The 17,860-nt window shown below is 47.5% G+C and overlaps 2 protein-coding genes across 5 annotated transcripts in view; one reads left to right on the top strand and one right to left on the bottom strand.

Annotated features, from left to right (window-relative positions):
* ZNF407 (zinc finger protein 407) overlaps positions 1–17,860 on the top strand; it is a 449,103-nt gene that overhangs the window by 151,286 nt on the left and 279,957 nt on the right. The gene's annotated exons all lie outside the window — the stretch shown is intronic.
* On the bottom strand, positions 9,121–11,563 carry LOC135981033 (myb/SANT-like DNA-binding domain-containing protein 1). Its single transcript, XM_065582025.1, has 2 exons — positions 10,637–11,563; positions 9,121–9,641 (listed from the first exon to the last, which is right to left on the bottom strand). The coding sequence occupies exons 1-2, from the start codon at positions 11,211–11,213 to the stop codon at positions 9,166–9,168; spliced, it is 1,053 nt and encodes a 350-aa protein (XP_065438097.1). The 5' UTR covers positions 11,214–11,563; the 3' UTR covers positions 9,121–9,165.

Below are 17,860 nucleotides of genomic sequence, written 5' to 3'. Positions count from 1 at the left end.
AGGAGTACCTGATGAAGGAAGCTATGTGCCCACGTGTGCAATCAGATCTGGCATCACCAGACCCGCTGGAGTGGCGCCCGTTACCAATGGTGAGCGCTTTCCCGGGCCCTTCCTGTATGGTACCAGCAATATGCGGTACCAAATGCTGAAGCCCCACCATGCAAATAAGAAACGTGGACATAGGCATAAGCACAGCTCCCTGACGAGGACTGCCTCTACACACAACGTTGCCTCCCCAAAAGCTGCTCCAGGTCGGGTCAGAAGTCGTACATCAACTCAGCTGCTCTGAGCCACCGCCTTCACCTCCAGCATTGTTGATGCCACCGGGGCCATCCAAACGTTCACACCCGGTCCTGCAAACGCCAGGACACTTGTCCCCACTGACACCTCCAGTCGTGCTCATGCTGCCGTACGTTGGCTCCCCTCGGCGTTCTGGGTGTCTGGCCACCTTATGGCTTCCATCTCCAGCGGATGAATCTCTCCTGCTCCGTCAGCCTCCTGCTCTGCTCTGCCTCTCACCGCTGGTACTGCCAGCAGCTGAACCTCTTCTGCTGCAGGAATGCCCTATTCCACCCTGTCTCATGCTAGCGGCACCACCAGCGCTGTCTCTGCCAGACCCATCCTCCGATTCTGAGTGGTCCTCTGAGCCGGACCATGCATTCTCCCCTATGTGCTGCTATAACCCAGACCCTTGGCGCCAGCCCTACCCGCTGGCCTATGGTTCTTCTGCAGAAGCATGGTTTTGTTACCCACAAGGGCCACTGATTCCCGATGACCCATATGCCTGTCTCTACTTAATATATGGAGATATACCTATCTCATAGAGCTGGAAGGGACCCTGAAAGGTCATTGAGTCCAGCCTCCTGCCTTCACTAGCAGGACCAAGTACTGATTTTGCCTCAGATCCCTAAGTGGCCCCCTCAAGGATTGAAGCCACAACCCTGGGTTTAGCAGGCCAATGCTCCAACCACTGAGCTATCCCTCTCCCCCGCTTGGCCCACTTGGGATCCTTACTGGGATCATGGATTATTGTCGCTGCCATATCACTGGCCATGCCCTACCTGCACCACCCCTCTTTCCACCTATGATGAACTCCAGGACATCACCACACCACTGGCACCGCCAGTCCCTACTGGAGCCTCTTCACCCCCCAGATGACGTGCTCATCCCCCCGACGACCATAGTCAGTACTAGGACCTGCTTTGGCACATGGCTGTGACTCTCAATCTGCAAGTGGAAGAAGTTCAGAACCCACAGAGCCAGTTCCTGGATATCCTGCAACATTCTGAGCCTTCTCGCACTGCCCTCTCTATCCACAAAGTCATCTTGCTACCAGCCTGGCATACTCCAGCTTTCTGTGCCCCCAAAGTGGGCAGAACACCACTACTTGGTGCCATCTAAAGGTATAGACTTCCTGTTTACCCATCCGTCCCCCAACTTGCTCGCGGTTGTGACTGAGCATGCCTGATAACAACACCTCAAGGCCACCCTTCCTGATTGGGCGGCAAGGAAACTTGACCTGTTGGGCTACAAGGTCTACTCCTCTGCAGGCCTCCAGTTCCGCATTGCCAACTACCAGACCATCCTGATGAAGTACAACTTCTCTCTTACTCCAAGTTGTTGGAGTTCCAGGTCTTTCTTCTGACAGAGAAACAGAAGGATTTTCAGGCCCTACTGGATGAGGGCAAGTTAGTTGCCAAGGAGGGCCTCGAAGCCGCGGTTGATGCTGGTGACACCACGTTGTGCTCTTCGGTGTCCAGGATGGTGCTCTGCTGCGATTCCTGGCTTCAATTCTCTGGCTTTCCCAAGGAGGTCCAGATCACCCTAGAGGACCTGCCCTTTGACAACCACAAACTCTTCAGCGATAAAACGGGCAAGTCCCTCCACTCTCCTAAAAACTCCTGTGCAACCCTCCAGTCGCCTGGCATCTACACCCCACCCCCAACCCACAGGCAGCAGCAGTCGTCCTTCCAACCCTGCCCTTGCACTGCCTACCAGCCCTACCCTCAAGATGGCAAGAGCCATCTTGCCAACACCCACACATGCTGTGACCTCACTACTCTGCTGCTGCCACCTCTGCCACCTCCGCCACCTCCACCTTCTTGCAACGTCCATCCAAGAAGTCCTCTAGACTCTTTCCCTGAGAGCCGTGAACCTCACTCCACCCCTCCCGTGGCACCTCAGATCGTTTTGGGGGGCCGCCTTACCCTCTTTGTCCACAATTCTGATAAGATCACCACTGACTGATGGATGTTGTTCACCAGGGCACCTGATGAAGTTCCTCTCATTCTCTCCTTGTCACCTGCTCCATGGTGACCCTGGGGATCCTTCCCAATGCAATCTCCTCCAGGAGGAAGCAGACACCCTCCTCCAGAAGGGCGCCATAGAATGTATCACACGGTGTTACCATGGCCGTGGTTTCTACTTCTCTTATATCCTTGTGCTGAAGAAGAGGGGTGGCTGAACAAATTCATATGCAAGTAACGCTTCCAGATGGTCACGCTCTCCATCATTATCCCGTCCCTTCCCCATGGAGCCTGGTTTGCCACTCAATATGAAGGATGAATATTTTCATATGGACATCCACCCCACTCATTGCAAGTTCCTCTGCTTCCTGGGTGCTCCCCTTTGGGATCACCACCTCTCCCCTCATCTTCACAAACGTCTTTGTGGTCATTGCGGTCTACATGCGCCGTCTAGGCCCATTCCCCACCTGGACGACTGGCTCCTCATTGCACCGTCTCGTGACCGCCTCCTCGCGACTATCCAGACCCTTTGTGACCTCCTGGCCAGCCTGGGGATCTGCATCAAAAAGGACAATTCAGTTCTCATTCCTACCCGCACGTTCACCTTCATAGGGGCGCACTTGGATTCTCTGTGGCCTGAGCCTTTCTACTGTCAGACTGATTCATTACCTTCACTTTGCTTATTGTGCAACTATGTTGTCATCTGTGTACGCACATCTGGCAGTGCCTGTTCCTCCTTGGCCACATGTAAGCCTGCACATTGGTCACACCGTATGCCCGCCTGCATAAGTGTTGCCTCCAACTTTGGCTCCAGTCAGTCTACAACCCACAGTCGGACCTCCTGGGCAAGCCAGTCCTGCTCGCCACCTCCATTCTGGCTTCCCTCACTTGCTGGTACAGTCCATCCAGTGTCCTAGCTGGTACCCCATTCACTCCCCCACACCACTCTCACCACGGACACTTCGCTTGTGGGGTGGGGCGCCCATTTGGAGGGCCACACAACTCAGGGCCTCTGGTCTCCCAAGGAAGCACAGATGCATATCAACATCCTGGAACTGCAGGCCGCCCCTCTTGCTTGCCAGGTGTTCCTGCCCCTCATGAAATCCCGCCACATTCAACTGCTGTCCAACAACATGATGGTGGTTGTATATATCAACAAGCAGGGTGAGGCCCAGTTCCCATCCCTCTGCACAGAGGCCATCCTCCTCTGGAACTGGGTGCCTCAGGCACAGGGTCACTGTCCATGCTTTGCACCACCCAAGCACAGCAACTCTCTGGCAGACATGCTGAGATTCTACATGAATCACGAATGAGAGCTCCATGATCCCACACTTGGCTTGGTCTTTTGACAGCGGGGCACACCATGCTAGGACCTCTTCGCTACAGCCACAAACCACAAACTTCCCCTCTTCTGCTCCAGCAGAGCTCTCTGTCTGGGCTCACAGGGCGACACCTTTCCCCTTCCTTGGACCACCGAACTTCGCTATGCCTTCCCACCCATTCCCCTGCTCCCCCAAATCCTGCACAAGGTGCGGGGGGATCACGTGACAGTCATTCTTAAAGCTCCCTCTAGACCTCATCAGGATTGGTTCACTGATCTCCTCCACCTCTCAACTTTCCCCTGATCTGCCTTCCTACCATCCCAGATTGCCTCATGCAGACACACGGCTGCCCGAGGAACCCAAATCCAGGCCCACTTCACCTCACGGCCTGGTATTTGGATGGGGCTCATGTGAAGACAGGGTGTGACATCACTGCTCAAAGCAGATGGTCATCGACTAGAACTGCTACCAAGCTAAATGGCTATGCTTCACCAGCTGGATGCACCTCCACCACTAACCTCTGAACTCTGTCTCCATTTCTATCCTCCTGGACGACCTTCACCTTCGACAGTTGGACCTTGCCCACTCCTCCATCCGCATCCTACTGGCGGCACTCAGTGCTTTCCTCCCCCCTGTGGATGGGTTTTCCATCTTCATTCACCTGACTACCACCTGCTCCCTTCGTGGCCTTCTCAACAGCTTCCTGTCTGTGTGGAAGCCTATACCTCTTGGGACCTGTCACCCTCAGTAAGTCACCCTTTGAAGCTCTTGCAACCTGCTCTCTCGCCCATCTCTCTATGAAGATAATCTTTTTGGTGGCCATCACCTCAGCACAATGGGTTAGTAAGCTGGCGTCCATGATGGCTTCCCCGTTCCACCTCATCGAGTGCGTACACCTCCCAATCTTCCACCCTAAACCGCATACCTCCTCCAGGGCATGCATGTTGCATTCTCTTAATGTCTGCCAGGTGCTGGCTTTTTAGTCTATCTCCAACACACCTGCGTCTTCCATGCCTCACCTTGGTCCTTCCTTGCCATCGCAAAGTGCTGCCAGGGCCGTGCCCTCTCCTCACAATGCCTCACTAAATGGATCTCCTGTTGTACTGAGAAATGCTATGCTCTCTCTCATGTTCCTTCCTCCCTGGGAGTCACGGCCTACTGCACATGGGCAAATGCTGCCATGCTGGCCTTCCTTGCAGAAATACTGTGACATTTGTAGGGTGGCCACACACTATGCCATTGCCCCTGCGGTGGTGGTGTATGCGACAGTCAGCTGCACCATCCTACAGACTCCGACTTCTTGCGAGTCTTTGCACCCGCCTCCATGATGAACACTTCTCGCTACTCTTCCCTGTCTGGAATCTATATAGGCATCATCACTCAAAGAAGAAGAGGAGGTTACTTACTGTCACTGTAGATTCTTCAAGACGTGGTCCTTATTTTGGATTTCAATACTTGCTCTCCAGACCCTCTGATGCGGACTCCATCACTTGATGGTAAGAGGTACCTGAAGTGACGTTGATCTGCACAGCCTGTTAAAGCTTGGATGCGTCATGCGGCTGACACATGACACATGTGCGGGTCAATGGGCACTACTACGAACAGTTCTGGCTCCAGCACATGGTGTGCATGCTCACCTGTTTCTGGAATCTACATAGGGACCATAGATCTCGAAGAAGACCTTCTCATAAACTAGGGAAATGCAACCTAGATGGAACTACTATAAGGTGGGTGCAAAATGGTTGGAAAACCATTCCCAGAGAATAGTTATCAGTGGTTCACTGTCATGCTGGAAGGGCATAATGAGTGGGATCCCTCAGGGATCAGTTCTGGGTCTGGATCTGCTCAATATCTTCATCAATGCTTTAGATAGTAGCACACAGAGTACACGTATAAAGTTTGTGGACAATACCAAGCTGGGAGGGGTTGCAAGTGCTTTGGAGGATAGGATTAAAATTCAAAATGATCTGGACAAACTGGAGAAATGGTCTGAAGTAAAGACGATGAAATTCAATAAGGACAAATGCAAAGTACTCCATTTAGGAAGGAACAATTAGTTGCACACATACAAAATGGGAAATGTCTGTCTAGGAAGAAGTACTGCAGAAAGGGATTTGGGGGTCATAGTGAATCACAAGCTAAATATGAGTCAATAGTGTAATGCTGTTGCAAAAAAAGCAAACATCATTCTGGGATTTATTAGCAGGAGCGTGGTAAGCAAGACATGAGAAGTAATTATTTTGCTCTACTCAACTGGAGAATTGTGGGAGCTGCGGGAAGCGGCGGCCAGTATGTCCTTGTGGTCAACATCAACAAAATGCCTCGCAGCCTGCAATCAGATTATCCTGATGTGCCGCAGGTTTCCCACCACTGATGTAAAAGGTTGTGATGCAAGGGAGGTTTATGTTGGACATTAGGAAAAACTTCCCAACTGTCAGGGTGGTTAAGCACTGGAATAAATTGCCTAGGGAGGTTGTGGAATCTCCATCATTGGAGACTTTTAAGAGCAGGTTAGACAAACACCTGCCAGAACCTTCAGGAACAATAAGTAACCTCCTCTATTTCCTTAATTCCATAATTCCATTTTCATTCACTATTTTAAGGCTGGTCTCTTTCCTCTCTTTTCTTCCTGTCTCCCTTCTCCTTTCCTCCTCCTAATGCAATCAGATAATTCTTCTTCTCTGACCTTGTGTTTTGTTGAATTTTTCCATAATCCACTCACAGAGCTCATGACCCCTCAACAGGCTCCCTACCTTGGATAAAAACACATGTGGGCATGGAGGTGTGGGAAGTGAGGATTTTCTCAGGTCTCTCTGCTGCTCTCTGGTGATCTGTTGCATTCAGATATCCTATCATGCTCTCAGGGTATTTTTGAGAACATATGCCTAGCTTACCTCTTTCACCTCAGAGAAATTCTGGAATTGACAACAGTTGAAGACAGCTGACAAGGCATCAAGTTGTATTTTTTTTTTTTTTTTTGGCTGTTGGGAAGAGGCAGTGCCTACCCACTTTTCACCTCTTGAGGCTTTCACCATTGAGTGATTGGTGAGGGGAAGAAAAAGAACAACTAAATTCAGAAGAGGAGAACATGACACTGAGAGAAAACAAAACTGTTTCTTGAGCAGTCCTGTGTTTTCTCTTGGTGAGGGGGTATGTGGGTTGAAGAGAGGAAGGTAAATCTTAGGGTTTGTCTACACTACGAGAGTAGTTCGATTTTACTTAAATCGAATTTTTGGAATCGATATTGCAAAGTCGAACGTGTGTGTCCACACTAAGGACAGTAATTCGACTTTGTGAGTCCACACTAACGGGGAAAGCGTCGACATTGGAAGCGGTGCACTGTGGGCAGCTATCCCACAGTTCCCGCAGTCCCCACTGCCCATTGGAATTCTGGGTCGAGCCGCCAATGCCTTCTGGGTAAAAAAATGTGTCGAGGGTGCTTTTGGGTAACTGTCGTCATCCGTCCATCACTCCCGCCCTCCCTCCCTGAAAGCGCCGGCGGGAAATCAGTTCGCGCACTTTTCTAGTCAGTGACAGCGCGGACGCCACAGCACTGCGAACATGGAGCCCGCTGCGACCATCGCTGCAGTTGTGGCCGTTGTCAACGCCTCGCAGCTTATCATCCACCTTTCCCAGAGGCAGATGCAGATAAATCAGGCGAGGAGGCTACGGCACCGTGGTGAGGGCCTGAAGTCTGAGAGTAGCACAGACCTGTCAGAAAGCACGGGACCCAGCGCCGAGGACATCACGGTGGCAATGGGTCATGTGGATGTTGTGGAACGGCGATTCTGGGCCCGGGAAACAAGCACGGACTGGTGGGACCGCATAGTGCTGCAGGTCTGAGATGAATCCCAGTGGCTGCGAAACTTTCGCATGCGGAAGGGGACTTTCCTTGAACTTTGTGAGTTGCTGTCCCCTGCCCTGAAGCTCAATGACACCCGGATGCGAGCAGCCCTGACTGTCCAGAAGCGAGTGGCCATAGCCCTCTGGAAGCTTGCAACGCCAGACAGCTACCGGTCAGTCGCGAACCACTTTGGCGTGGGCAAATCCACCGTGGGGGTTGCTGTGATGCAAGTAGCCAAGGCAATCGTTGATGTACTGCTGTCAAAGGTAGTGACCCTGGGAAACGTGGAGGTGATCATAGATGGCTTCGCCGCGATGGGATTCCCAAACTGCGGTGGGGCTATAGATGGAACTCACATCCCTATCCTGGGACCGGACCACCAGGCCAGCCAGTACATCAACCGAAAGGGCTACTTTTCAATGGTGCTGCAAGCACTGGTGGACCATAGGGGACGTTTTACAAACATCAACATCGGATGGCCGGGCAAGGTTCATGACGCTCGCGTTTTCAGGAACTCTGGTCTGTTTAGACGGCTGCAGGAAGGTATTTACTTCCCGGACCACAAAATAACTCTTGGGGATGTGGAGATGCCTATAGTCGTCCTCGGGGACCCAGCCTACCCGCTAATGCCCTGGCTCATGAAGCCCTATACTGGCTCCCTGGACAGTGAAAAAGAACTCTTCAACTACCGGCTGAGCAAGTGCAGAATGGTGGTGGAGTGTGCTTTTGGCCGTCTCAAGGGGAGATGGAGAAGCTTACTGACTCGCTGTGATCTCAGCGAAACCAATATCCCCATTGTTATAGCATCTTGCTGTGTGCTCCACAATCTCTGTGAGAGCAAGGGGGAGACCTTTATGGCGGGGTGGGAGGTTGAGGCAAATAGCCTGGCTTCTGATTACGCCCAGCCAGACAGCCGGGTGATTAGAAGAGCCCAGCGGGACGCGCTGTGCATCTGGGAGGCTTTGAAAGCTAGGTTCCTGAGTGAGCAGGGTAACCTGTGACTTTTAAGTTTGTGTACAGAGAAGCTGAACCTGCCCCCGTTTCTTTACCCAGTTAATGTTGACTATACTCTCCAGTTACATACCCCCTTCACCCCCTTCCAACACACGTTTAGAAATAAAATCACTTCTACTTTGTTAATGAACACTGTTGTCTTTATTACTGTTTTCGCGGGAATGTTTTAAACCTGGGACGCAGACTGTGGTGGGGAGCGGGTGTAGTGTAGTGATGCAAATGACGCTTCTAAACTCCAGGAATGACAGGCTCCGCAGCGGTGGACTGGTTGTTTCAACGGAGCCTGTCACCCCTCCTGATCGGGACTGTGTATATGTGGGGGCTATGTGACTTTGTGGCAGGGGGAGGACGGTTACAGATCCCCTGCTGCGTGCCTCTGTGATCCAGGATAAGGACCGCTGCATAAGATCTGTAACTGCCCTCCCCCGCCACAAAGTCACAGAGCAACCCACCCCCCACCACAGAACATGAAAACCACCTCCCAGACTGACCAGGGTAACTAGTGACTGCACTGTGTATGTGCCCTGCTGCTGGACCTGCCCCCGCCTATGTACCCTGCTAAAGGTGACTGTCCTGTCCAATTACCAACCCCCTTCCTCCCCTTCAGACAGACTCTCCTCCAAAAGAACATGATGGAAACAGTAATTAACAGAAACGTATTTTTTATTAGCAACTACACGTGAAACTGGGGGGTGAAACTTGGACGGGGGCTTGTGTGAGGCGGGAAGGAAAGGACTTGTCAAATTTTGGGGAATGAGAGCCTTCTACTACTAGAGCAGTCTGCAGGGGTGGAGTGAGAGTTTGCATGGACTCTGCCGCCCCTCCTTCTTTGGACTTTGGGTGAGGGGGGTATGGGACTTGGTGGCGGGGGAGGGCGGTTACAGATAGATTGCAGCGGGGCTCTGTCCTCCTGCCTCCGTTCCTGCAGAACATCCACAAGGCGCCGGAGCGTGTCCATTTGCTCCCTCATTAGTCCAAGCAGCATTTGAGTCGCCTGCTGGTCTTCCTGCCGCCACCTCTCCTCCCGTTCCATGTGTGATCGGTGCATTTGGGACAAGTTCTCCCTCCACTGGGTCTGCTGTGCTGCCTGGGCTCGGGAGCAGCCCATAAGTTCCGAGAACATGTCCTCCCGTGTCCTCTTCTTCCTACGCCTAATCTGCGCTAGCCTCTGGGAGTGTGATGCCAGGCTAGGTTGTGAGACAGTCGCAGATGTGGCTGTGGGAATGGGAAAAAGGGAGTAAATTCCTCAGAAAGATAAATGTAGTTGTGAACAAAGAACATAGTCTTTCTCTGTGAACAAGACCATGCACAGCACCTATCACATGCACACTCAGGACAAGGTCGAATTCTCGGCCTTCGCATTCAGTGCCTGGGGTCTTGCACTGCAGATCTGAGAAGCGGGGCAGGACACCGGAATTTGTGTAGCAGGCAGACATGGTAAGCCGTAGACTTGTGGCTGCTTAAAACTTTAATAGCAGCACTGGCCTCCTTTCACATTGAAAGCAATGCCAGTCCCTGCTGCCAGCAATCCGGCAAGCAGGAACTCTGCCCCTGTCCCACCCCCTCGCGGCTGTCCCAGGGAAAGATCCCTGTATGCTGCCCCTCTCCCGCCTCCACCGCGTGGCTGCAAACCGGCGGTTACAGTTCTGTAAAGGAACGGGCAAGCAGTCCCAATACTAACATTCCCCTACCTAATTCTAAGCAGGTCACCATGAGCGACATCACCCTGATGAGGATCTCAGACACTGATAAAGAAAGAATGCTTCGGGAAAGCCTCCAAAGACCAGGGCCGTATGCCGCCATGCTCTGCAGGGCAATGATCCCGGAGTACTTGATTGTCTCCTGGCGCGGAAACGTTTCATACCACGGAGGACCCAATAAGGCCGCTCTCCCCAGGAACCTGATGCAAAGGCTTTCCAATTACCCTCCAGGAGAGCTTCCTCGAGATGTCCCAGGAGGATTTCTGCTCTATCCCCGGACATATAGACCACATTTTACTGTAGCTGCACTGGCAGGGACTAAACAGTAGAGCGGCTTGGGCAGAACAATCATGCTAAACCGGACATTGTTAGATTTTTTTTCAATAGTTGCACTGCCCAGGACTGAAACGTTAAGCGCCTAGGGCAAACTAATCATGAGAAACCCATTGTTGTTATTCTTAATATTCCTGTTCTGTTAAAAATAAATGTTTAGATGTTTAAAACACTTACTGGCTGATCCTTCCCCAGATTCTGTGTCCGGGTTAACGGCTGGGGACGGTTGGTAGGGGATCTGTGTAAGGGTGATGAAGAGATCCTGGCTGTCGGGGAAATCAGCGTTGTAAGCGCTGTTGACTGCCTCGTCCTCCTCATCTCCTTCCTCATCTTCCCCGTCCGCTAACATGTCCGAGGAACCGGCCGTGGACAATATCCCATCCTCCGAGTCCACGGTCAGTGGTGGGGTAGTGGTGGCGGCCGCACCTAGGATGGAATGCAGTGCCTCGTAGAAACGGGATGTCTGGGGATGGGATCCGGAGCGTCCGTTTGCCTCTTTGGTCTTCTGGTAGCCTTGTCTCAGCTCCTTGATTTTCACGCGGCACTGCGTTGCATCCCGGCTGTATCCTCTCTCTGCCATGGCTTTAGAGATCTTCTCATAGATCTTTGCATTCCGTCTTTTGGAGCGCAGCTCGGAAAGCACGGACTCATCGCCCCACACAGCGATCAGATCCAAGACTTCCCGATCAGTCCATGCTGGGGCCCTCTTTCTATTCTGAGATTGCACGGCCATCTCTGCTGGAGAGCTCTGCATCGTTGCCAGTGCTGCTGAGCTCGCCACGATGTCCAAACAGGAAATGAGATTCAAACTGGCCAGACAGGAAAAGGAATTCAAATTTTCCCGGGGCTTTTCCTGTGTGGCTGGTCAGAGCATCCGAGCTCGGACTGCTGTCCAGAGCGTCAACAGAGTGGTGCACTGTGGGATAGCTCCCGGAGCTATTAGCGTTGATTTCTATCCACACCTAGCCTAATTCGACATGGCCATGTCGAATTTAGCGCTACTCCCCTCGTTGGGGAGGAGTACAGAAGTCGAATTTAAGAGACCTCTATGTCGAACTAAATAGCTTTGCAGTGTGGACGGGTGCAGGGTTAATTCGATGTAACGGCGCTAACTTCGACATAAACGCCTAGTGTAGACCAGGCCTTAGTTCATTTGCTTCTCATATTTTTTCTCCTTACCATCAGGTGTTTTTGGCGTCCACCCTTCAGTTAAAGTACAGCAGAGTACTCAAGACTATCCCATTGCACTGTCAATGACCCAACTTCCTTTCTCTGCCACGCTGCCTTGCTGATGCCTGTACTTTTATCACCTGCTCTAAGTAGCACTCTCTCTACCTCCATCATATTTCTTCCCTAGTCACTAAAAATATCTTTCCTCTGCTTCTGACAGCACAGCTAGTGGATGATTTAAATGCCATCTTTACACCCAAAAAAATGTGTGTGTCCTCTTTAGCATAACTGACAGGGGCATGCACACATGCAAAATCTTCTGGGATATAAAAGTACATCAGTAATGTGAAGAGGCAATAGAAGTTCTAATGGAATATATGGGAAAACAGTACAATAAAGGGGTGAACATGAGCAGAGAGCAGGAAAAAAGGATATTTACAGATATTTACATATTTATAGAAATACAGAACTCAGGAACAAGACATTGAGATAGGAGAACAGGAGAAATGACAGGAATGGGAAAAAAGGAAAGGAAAAGACTTGGAGAGTAGAAAGCTGTAGCTAATTTATTTTTGTTTGTGTCTTTCTGTTTCCGTACCGCCTTCTTTCTTTGAATGTGAGTAAGATGTGAGTGGCCCTTCAGTGTGTGCCTTTCAGACTTTTTGGCTCTCCTATCAGGTTTCCCCTTACCACATGTAAACCTGTATAGCATAATCAAAATGTACTTATGTTTATGATGTAGTTCTACCAGAATTGCCTTAATATTCTGGGAAAGAAAAGCATCCCTAACCGAACAGAACTCTCAGAACAGGAATACTGGTATGTAAGATTTGCCTGTGTGTGCCAAAGGTCCTGTCATCTGCTATAGAGAGAGAGAAAGAGAAAAAGAACGTACTGCATTTACTAAAAAGTTTGGAACATTTTATTTTAAAAATTCAGATTTGGTTCAATTTGATATCTGGAAGATATTCTGGCCTTTTTTGTTGACCTGTCCCTCTTTATGGGCTTTATCCTTGACCATTGAAATCAGTAGAAGTTTGACCATTAACTTTAGTAGAAACTGGATCAGGCCTTAGAATTGCCATATTTCTTTCTGTCACCATCCTCAGCTTATGCCAGATCTAGGATACAATTAGACAGCTATCATTATAAGTGCTTTTGGACATCACTCATTAGCCACATGCCAGATGAGGAAGAATGGGTTATGATTGAGTCTTGATATCTAGATCACGTACAAAATGGTATTACCAACATTTTTCTACCTCCTCTTTGAAAGGCAGTGTTGGTTTAATTTCAGAGGTATTTGGGAAAAGTCAAACCTTTGTTTTTTAAAAATAAAAAAGTTTCCTATTTAATTATTGAAAGAATGGAATAGTTATTTTTTATGTCTTAGACTTATTCCTGGAATGCATGTTTTTACAACACTACTTTGTTGAAAAATGGGGATATAGGCGAGATGGAGGAAGGAACATTCTGCATATATACTGTTTATTAAACGGGAAAGAGGCAGAGCTCTTTGGATACAACAAAATATAAAAGCCTTGTGTTGAAGGGAGTTTGTAAATGAAGTTTACTAAGAACCTGAAAATACTGGGTAGAATTCACTTACCAGATTCTGCCACTGAACTAAGGTTGTGTGTCACTCCTTCTTTCTCTGGCAGAAAGCCCATGAAGAGCAGGGACAAAGTGATGCAATCTACCTGCAATTCCTGCTCTGCTGAAGGTCCTGTCCTGGGTGCAGGAAGAGTGCGGCTGTGTGGTGAATCAGGTCATCTCTCAAGTAGCCACTGCTGATGGGGCACCATATGCTGATGTGGAGCCCCATATGATTTTGAAGGTTGCCCTTCTCAGGGTACATCTACACTACAGGGGGGAGTCGATTTAAGATACGCAAATTCAGCTACGTGAATAGCGTAGCTGAATTCGACGTATCGCAGCCGACTTATCCCGTTGTGAGGACGGCGGCAAAATCGACTTCTGCGGCTTTCTGTCGGCGGCGCTTACTACCACCTCCGCTGGTGGAGTAAGAGCGCCGATTCGGGGATCGATTGTCGCGTCCCGATGGGACGCGATAAATCGATCCCCAAGAGGTCGATTTCTACCCGCCGATTCAGGCGGGTAGTATAGACCTAGCCTCAGGTGGAATCCCCAAAGGGAAGATGCTGCTTGTCATCCTAGGCACCTGAATTCCCCCTTTAGCAGAGCTGCCATGTTTGTAATGGAGATGTGATTTGCAACACTGTCTGCAAGTGAGAATTGGGTCTCCAATCTCTAAGTAAATAGGATCACACCATCTTAGCTTCTAGATAAAATTACTTAAGCTGTTTATTCAACAAAGTCTAGGGGTTAGGAGATGCTTATGAATAAGTACAACAGGCTCTCTCCTCTGGCATTCTGGGTTTAAGTTGCTAGTGAAAATGTAAAGGGTCTCAGTTGAGACCGTATTTAAGAGCATAATAAAATCTCCACACAGTTTGTCACAATCTTTGCTCGAGCAAGACAGGTAGTACAAGGGAAGTACTAGTTCCAGATTTTGAGGTTCTTTGGGAGAGCTATATTGGGGGGCTTGCACGGTGCCTGCTTACACAACACTTGATTGAAGATAGTGATGTTGATCCTTTACTTTCACGAGCCTTAAGTTTACTTGGAAATTAATAAAATCTGTAAATTCTAAACAGGCTGTTTAAATGTATTGCTTGAAACATAATATGCTTTTTAGCATAGATTATGGTAAATTCCCAATAAGTTGTCAGTGTTTTTAAGATATGTGAAATTCTCTAATTGGTATTCATTCAGGTAATTCCAATGGCAATAACTCCTGCATTCTGAAAGGTTGTGAAAGGAATTTCACACTGTTTCTGTCTTTACCTGGAATATCTTGTTTACTTTCATACTATATATTGTGTATACTTTTTCTGTTTATTTCTTAGAAAAATATCCTTGTTTGGAATTTTGCTTTTCCTGCTTGTAAGCTAACCAGAATGGGATATAACACTGAAAAATTCTACAAATGCTAGGGAACAGGAAATAGTAGAGTCAGGTATATAGCACTGTGACTTTGTTCCTTGCCGCAACCCCTATCTATCAGTACTTCCTAGAGGGGATGGCTTCTGCAACATTATGTAGGCAGAAGGGGTCATATAATGAGCTTGAAATGGACATATAATAAGCTATTTCCAATCAAGTTACACAAAATCATTCCTTATGAACACAAGTATCTTGGCATTATCAGCAGACACATGTCCATTTCATATTGCGGAGGAATGTGCAAGTTCAAAGAGGCAGAAAAGCATGATAAGGAGACCTGGCATGAACAACCAAATTCCACTGATGCATGAACACCAACACACAGACACACAAATATACTTATGCAAAAAGAAAATAGCTCTTTGGCAGATCTGATTCACACTTAAGTGGCTAATTGCTCAAACTGACACTGACCTTGGCAGCATTACAAAGATAACATGTTTTTTAAAGGATGGATCATTCTCCAGTATATTAGGCATGGACATCTTTTTTCTTCAACCGCAGGTATATAGGTCCAGTTTTTTTATTCCACACACATTCATGGCCAATACAATGAGAAATCCAATTTCCATGTATGTTAAAAATGCCTGTCTGTTCTCATTCTATGAAGAACAACAGGCAGAGTATGATATTGACATAGGTCTGAATAGTTTCACACCTATTTCTGTTTTTGTAGGATTGCCTTTGGAAGCCTGTGTTGTAGATCAGCTCATGATCAGTGACTTTCTGCTATGACTGTTCCATTTCTTGGGGATTTAAATGGAAAATTTAGGATGCTCCCCTTTTCTTATCATCTTAAGTGTATAGTAGCATGACTGGAAGAGAATAGGTTAAGGAACCAGCTTTAAGGGAGTTCTAGTTCAGGAAACTGGATGTCTCAGGGGATTAGTCATTGCATATAGATCCTGTCACCTCCAGGCTGCCTGTTCAAACCCACCTCAACTTGATACTGACCAAAAGTTATCATCATCTGTAAAAGGTTTGTTGTCCTTATCCGAATAGGTCTCAGGCCTTGTCTTCACTTACCGGAGGGTCCGGCGGCACGCAATCGATGTTCCGGGATCGATTTATCGCGTCTGGAAGTGCGTCTGGAAGTGCTCACAGTCGGCGCCGGTACTCCAGCTCGCCGAGAGGAGTACGCGGCATCGACTGGGGGAGACTTCCTGCCGCGTCTGGACCGCGGTAAGTTCGGACTAAGGTACTTCGAATTCAGCTACATTATTAACGTAGCTGAATTTGCGTACCTTAGTCCGAAGTGGGGACTTAGTGGGGACCAGGCCTCAGTAGTACAAAACCATCACCACAACTGGCATTACTCTTTGTAGTCACAATGGGGAAGATTTAGGATTGAAAGGGTATGGAGAGTGAACTTTACTTAAAAAAAATTAAATAAAAACACCCAGGGGAAGGTAGCGGAATACTGGGAATTACAGACCAGTGAGCCTAAGTTAAATACCAGGTAAATTTAAATTTATAATTAAAAATAGAACTATAAAACACATAGATGATCATGATATAATAGGCAAAGCCAGCATGACTTCTGCAAAGAAAATGTCTCTTTTATAAATATGTAACTGTGTAAACAAAATAATGGACTTAGGAGAATCAGTGAACATTACTTGTTTGGACAAAGTCCAAACTTTGACAAAGTCTGTTACAAGATGCTGGTAAAGAAACCAAGTAGTTTTAGATGAAGAGGTAAAGTTCTGCTGTGGATTAGAAACTGGGTAAGAAAGAGAAAATAATTTTTAACATAGCAAAAGATTAACTGTGAAGTGTCCCCAAACCTGTATTAGGCCATTGCTTTTAATATACATGAGCAAAAAATTTTGCTCAGTTTTTTCTTTTTAAATAAACTGTCAGCAGCAGAATGAGATCTGTATGCTGATGTCATTGATCATTATGCCAAAGCAATTCACCTATATTACACTATGGAAACAGCATCATAATGTCCACTGCGCACTGATCTAGCTGTATCTTTGCTGATAAATAAGGTACAAAGTGGACCATCCATATTAAGCTTTTGATAGTTACTTTACTCCTGACAGTCAAAAGAAGGGAATTCCTTTTGCCTATATTAGCAATTTTCTCTTGGTTACATACCCAGTGTAGATGCCAACATGCAATTGTGTATTTTGGAGTTCTTTTAGATGAGCAGATTATAAAGAAGATATTCATCTGACTGCATAGGGAAATTGTCTAAAAAATGAAAGTGTGTGTGAAATAGTGATGACTAAATCCATTTTTTTACTAGAATGTTGAATTTATTTTGTTTAAATTCCTTTCATATTAGGCAGAAAATGCAAAATAGAACATTGATACTGGGAATAAAGTGCTATGTAATGGATTGCATGTGTGTGTGGTGTGTGTGTTTACAAGAAGAGATTCCACTAAACAGTGTGTATTGTTTAGGGCCAATCCTTGACAAATGGCAAAAAACCCATTTGAAATCAGTGGGAGCAAGATCCTCCTTTTTATAGTAGTTTGTGGATACAAAACATAATGAATATTAACAGACCAAGTAGGTAGCCAACAAAAGAGGAAGTCAGAATAATATGAAAGAAACAAAAATTGTCTGAAGGTCACCTTACATGCAAATGGTTTTCATCTAAACGTAATTAAGATAAGCATATACACAGGGTAATTTTAGTGTTCAAGTTAATAGGGCTTCTAATCTTGCTGCATTTTTATCCTCATTTTAAAAAAGTCACCTGGGTTTATTTAAAAAAAGCTCGCATATGAAGCAGCAAAATAACTAGCTCATCTAGTTGTCCTTCACTTGTTTGTGAAATAAAGAAAAAAATACATTTTGTAACCCTATCCTGCAAGGAGCTACGTGCCCTCAATTTCTATTGAAGGGAGCTCAGCAACCTGTCGAAGGTACTCAGCATCTCTCAGGATTGAGCCCTTTGCTGAGATAGTTTTTCTATCTCTTAAACTGTATTTTAGACCGTATTTAATTAATGCTTGTAAAGAAGAGTGTGTGTAAGAAAATTTCCAGAAATTTGTTTCTGTAATCAAAGTAAAGTTATTTTGTTTTGTACAGCTTTAAAATAATGTCCAGGCTCAGCAACGTTTTTAAAGTTCCTGCTCTCTTGCCCCTTAAATTAGGGCCTGATCCTGCAAGGTGCAGGGTGTTCACAACTCTGTCTTTCATAGGTGTTGAGGGCAATCCATACCACCGTAGAGGTGCTCAGCCCTTTC

Source organism: Chrysemys picta, chromosome 2 (genome assembly GCF_011386835.1).
Source record: "Chrysemys picta bellii isolate R12L10 chromosome 2, ASM1138683v2, whole genome shotgun sequence".
NCBI classification, from domain to species: Eukaryota; Metazoa; Chordata; order Testudines; family Emydidae; genus Chrysemys; species Chrysemys picta.
This window is presented reverse-complemented; position numbering and strand designations above follow the sequence as displayed.

What these genes read in the sequence shown, in the direction of transcription:
- LOC135981033 (XM_065582025.1), bottom strand. Translation starts at nt 11,213, where the DNA reads ATGCAGAGCTCTCCAGCAGAGATGGCCGTGCAATCTCAGAATAGAAAG. An exon ending in ATCTGGGGAAGGATCAGCCA is followed by an intron (nt 9,642 to 10,636) that starts GTAAGTGTTTTA and finishes CCATTCCCACAG; the next exon opens with CCACATCTGCGACTGTCTCA.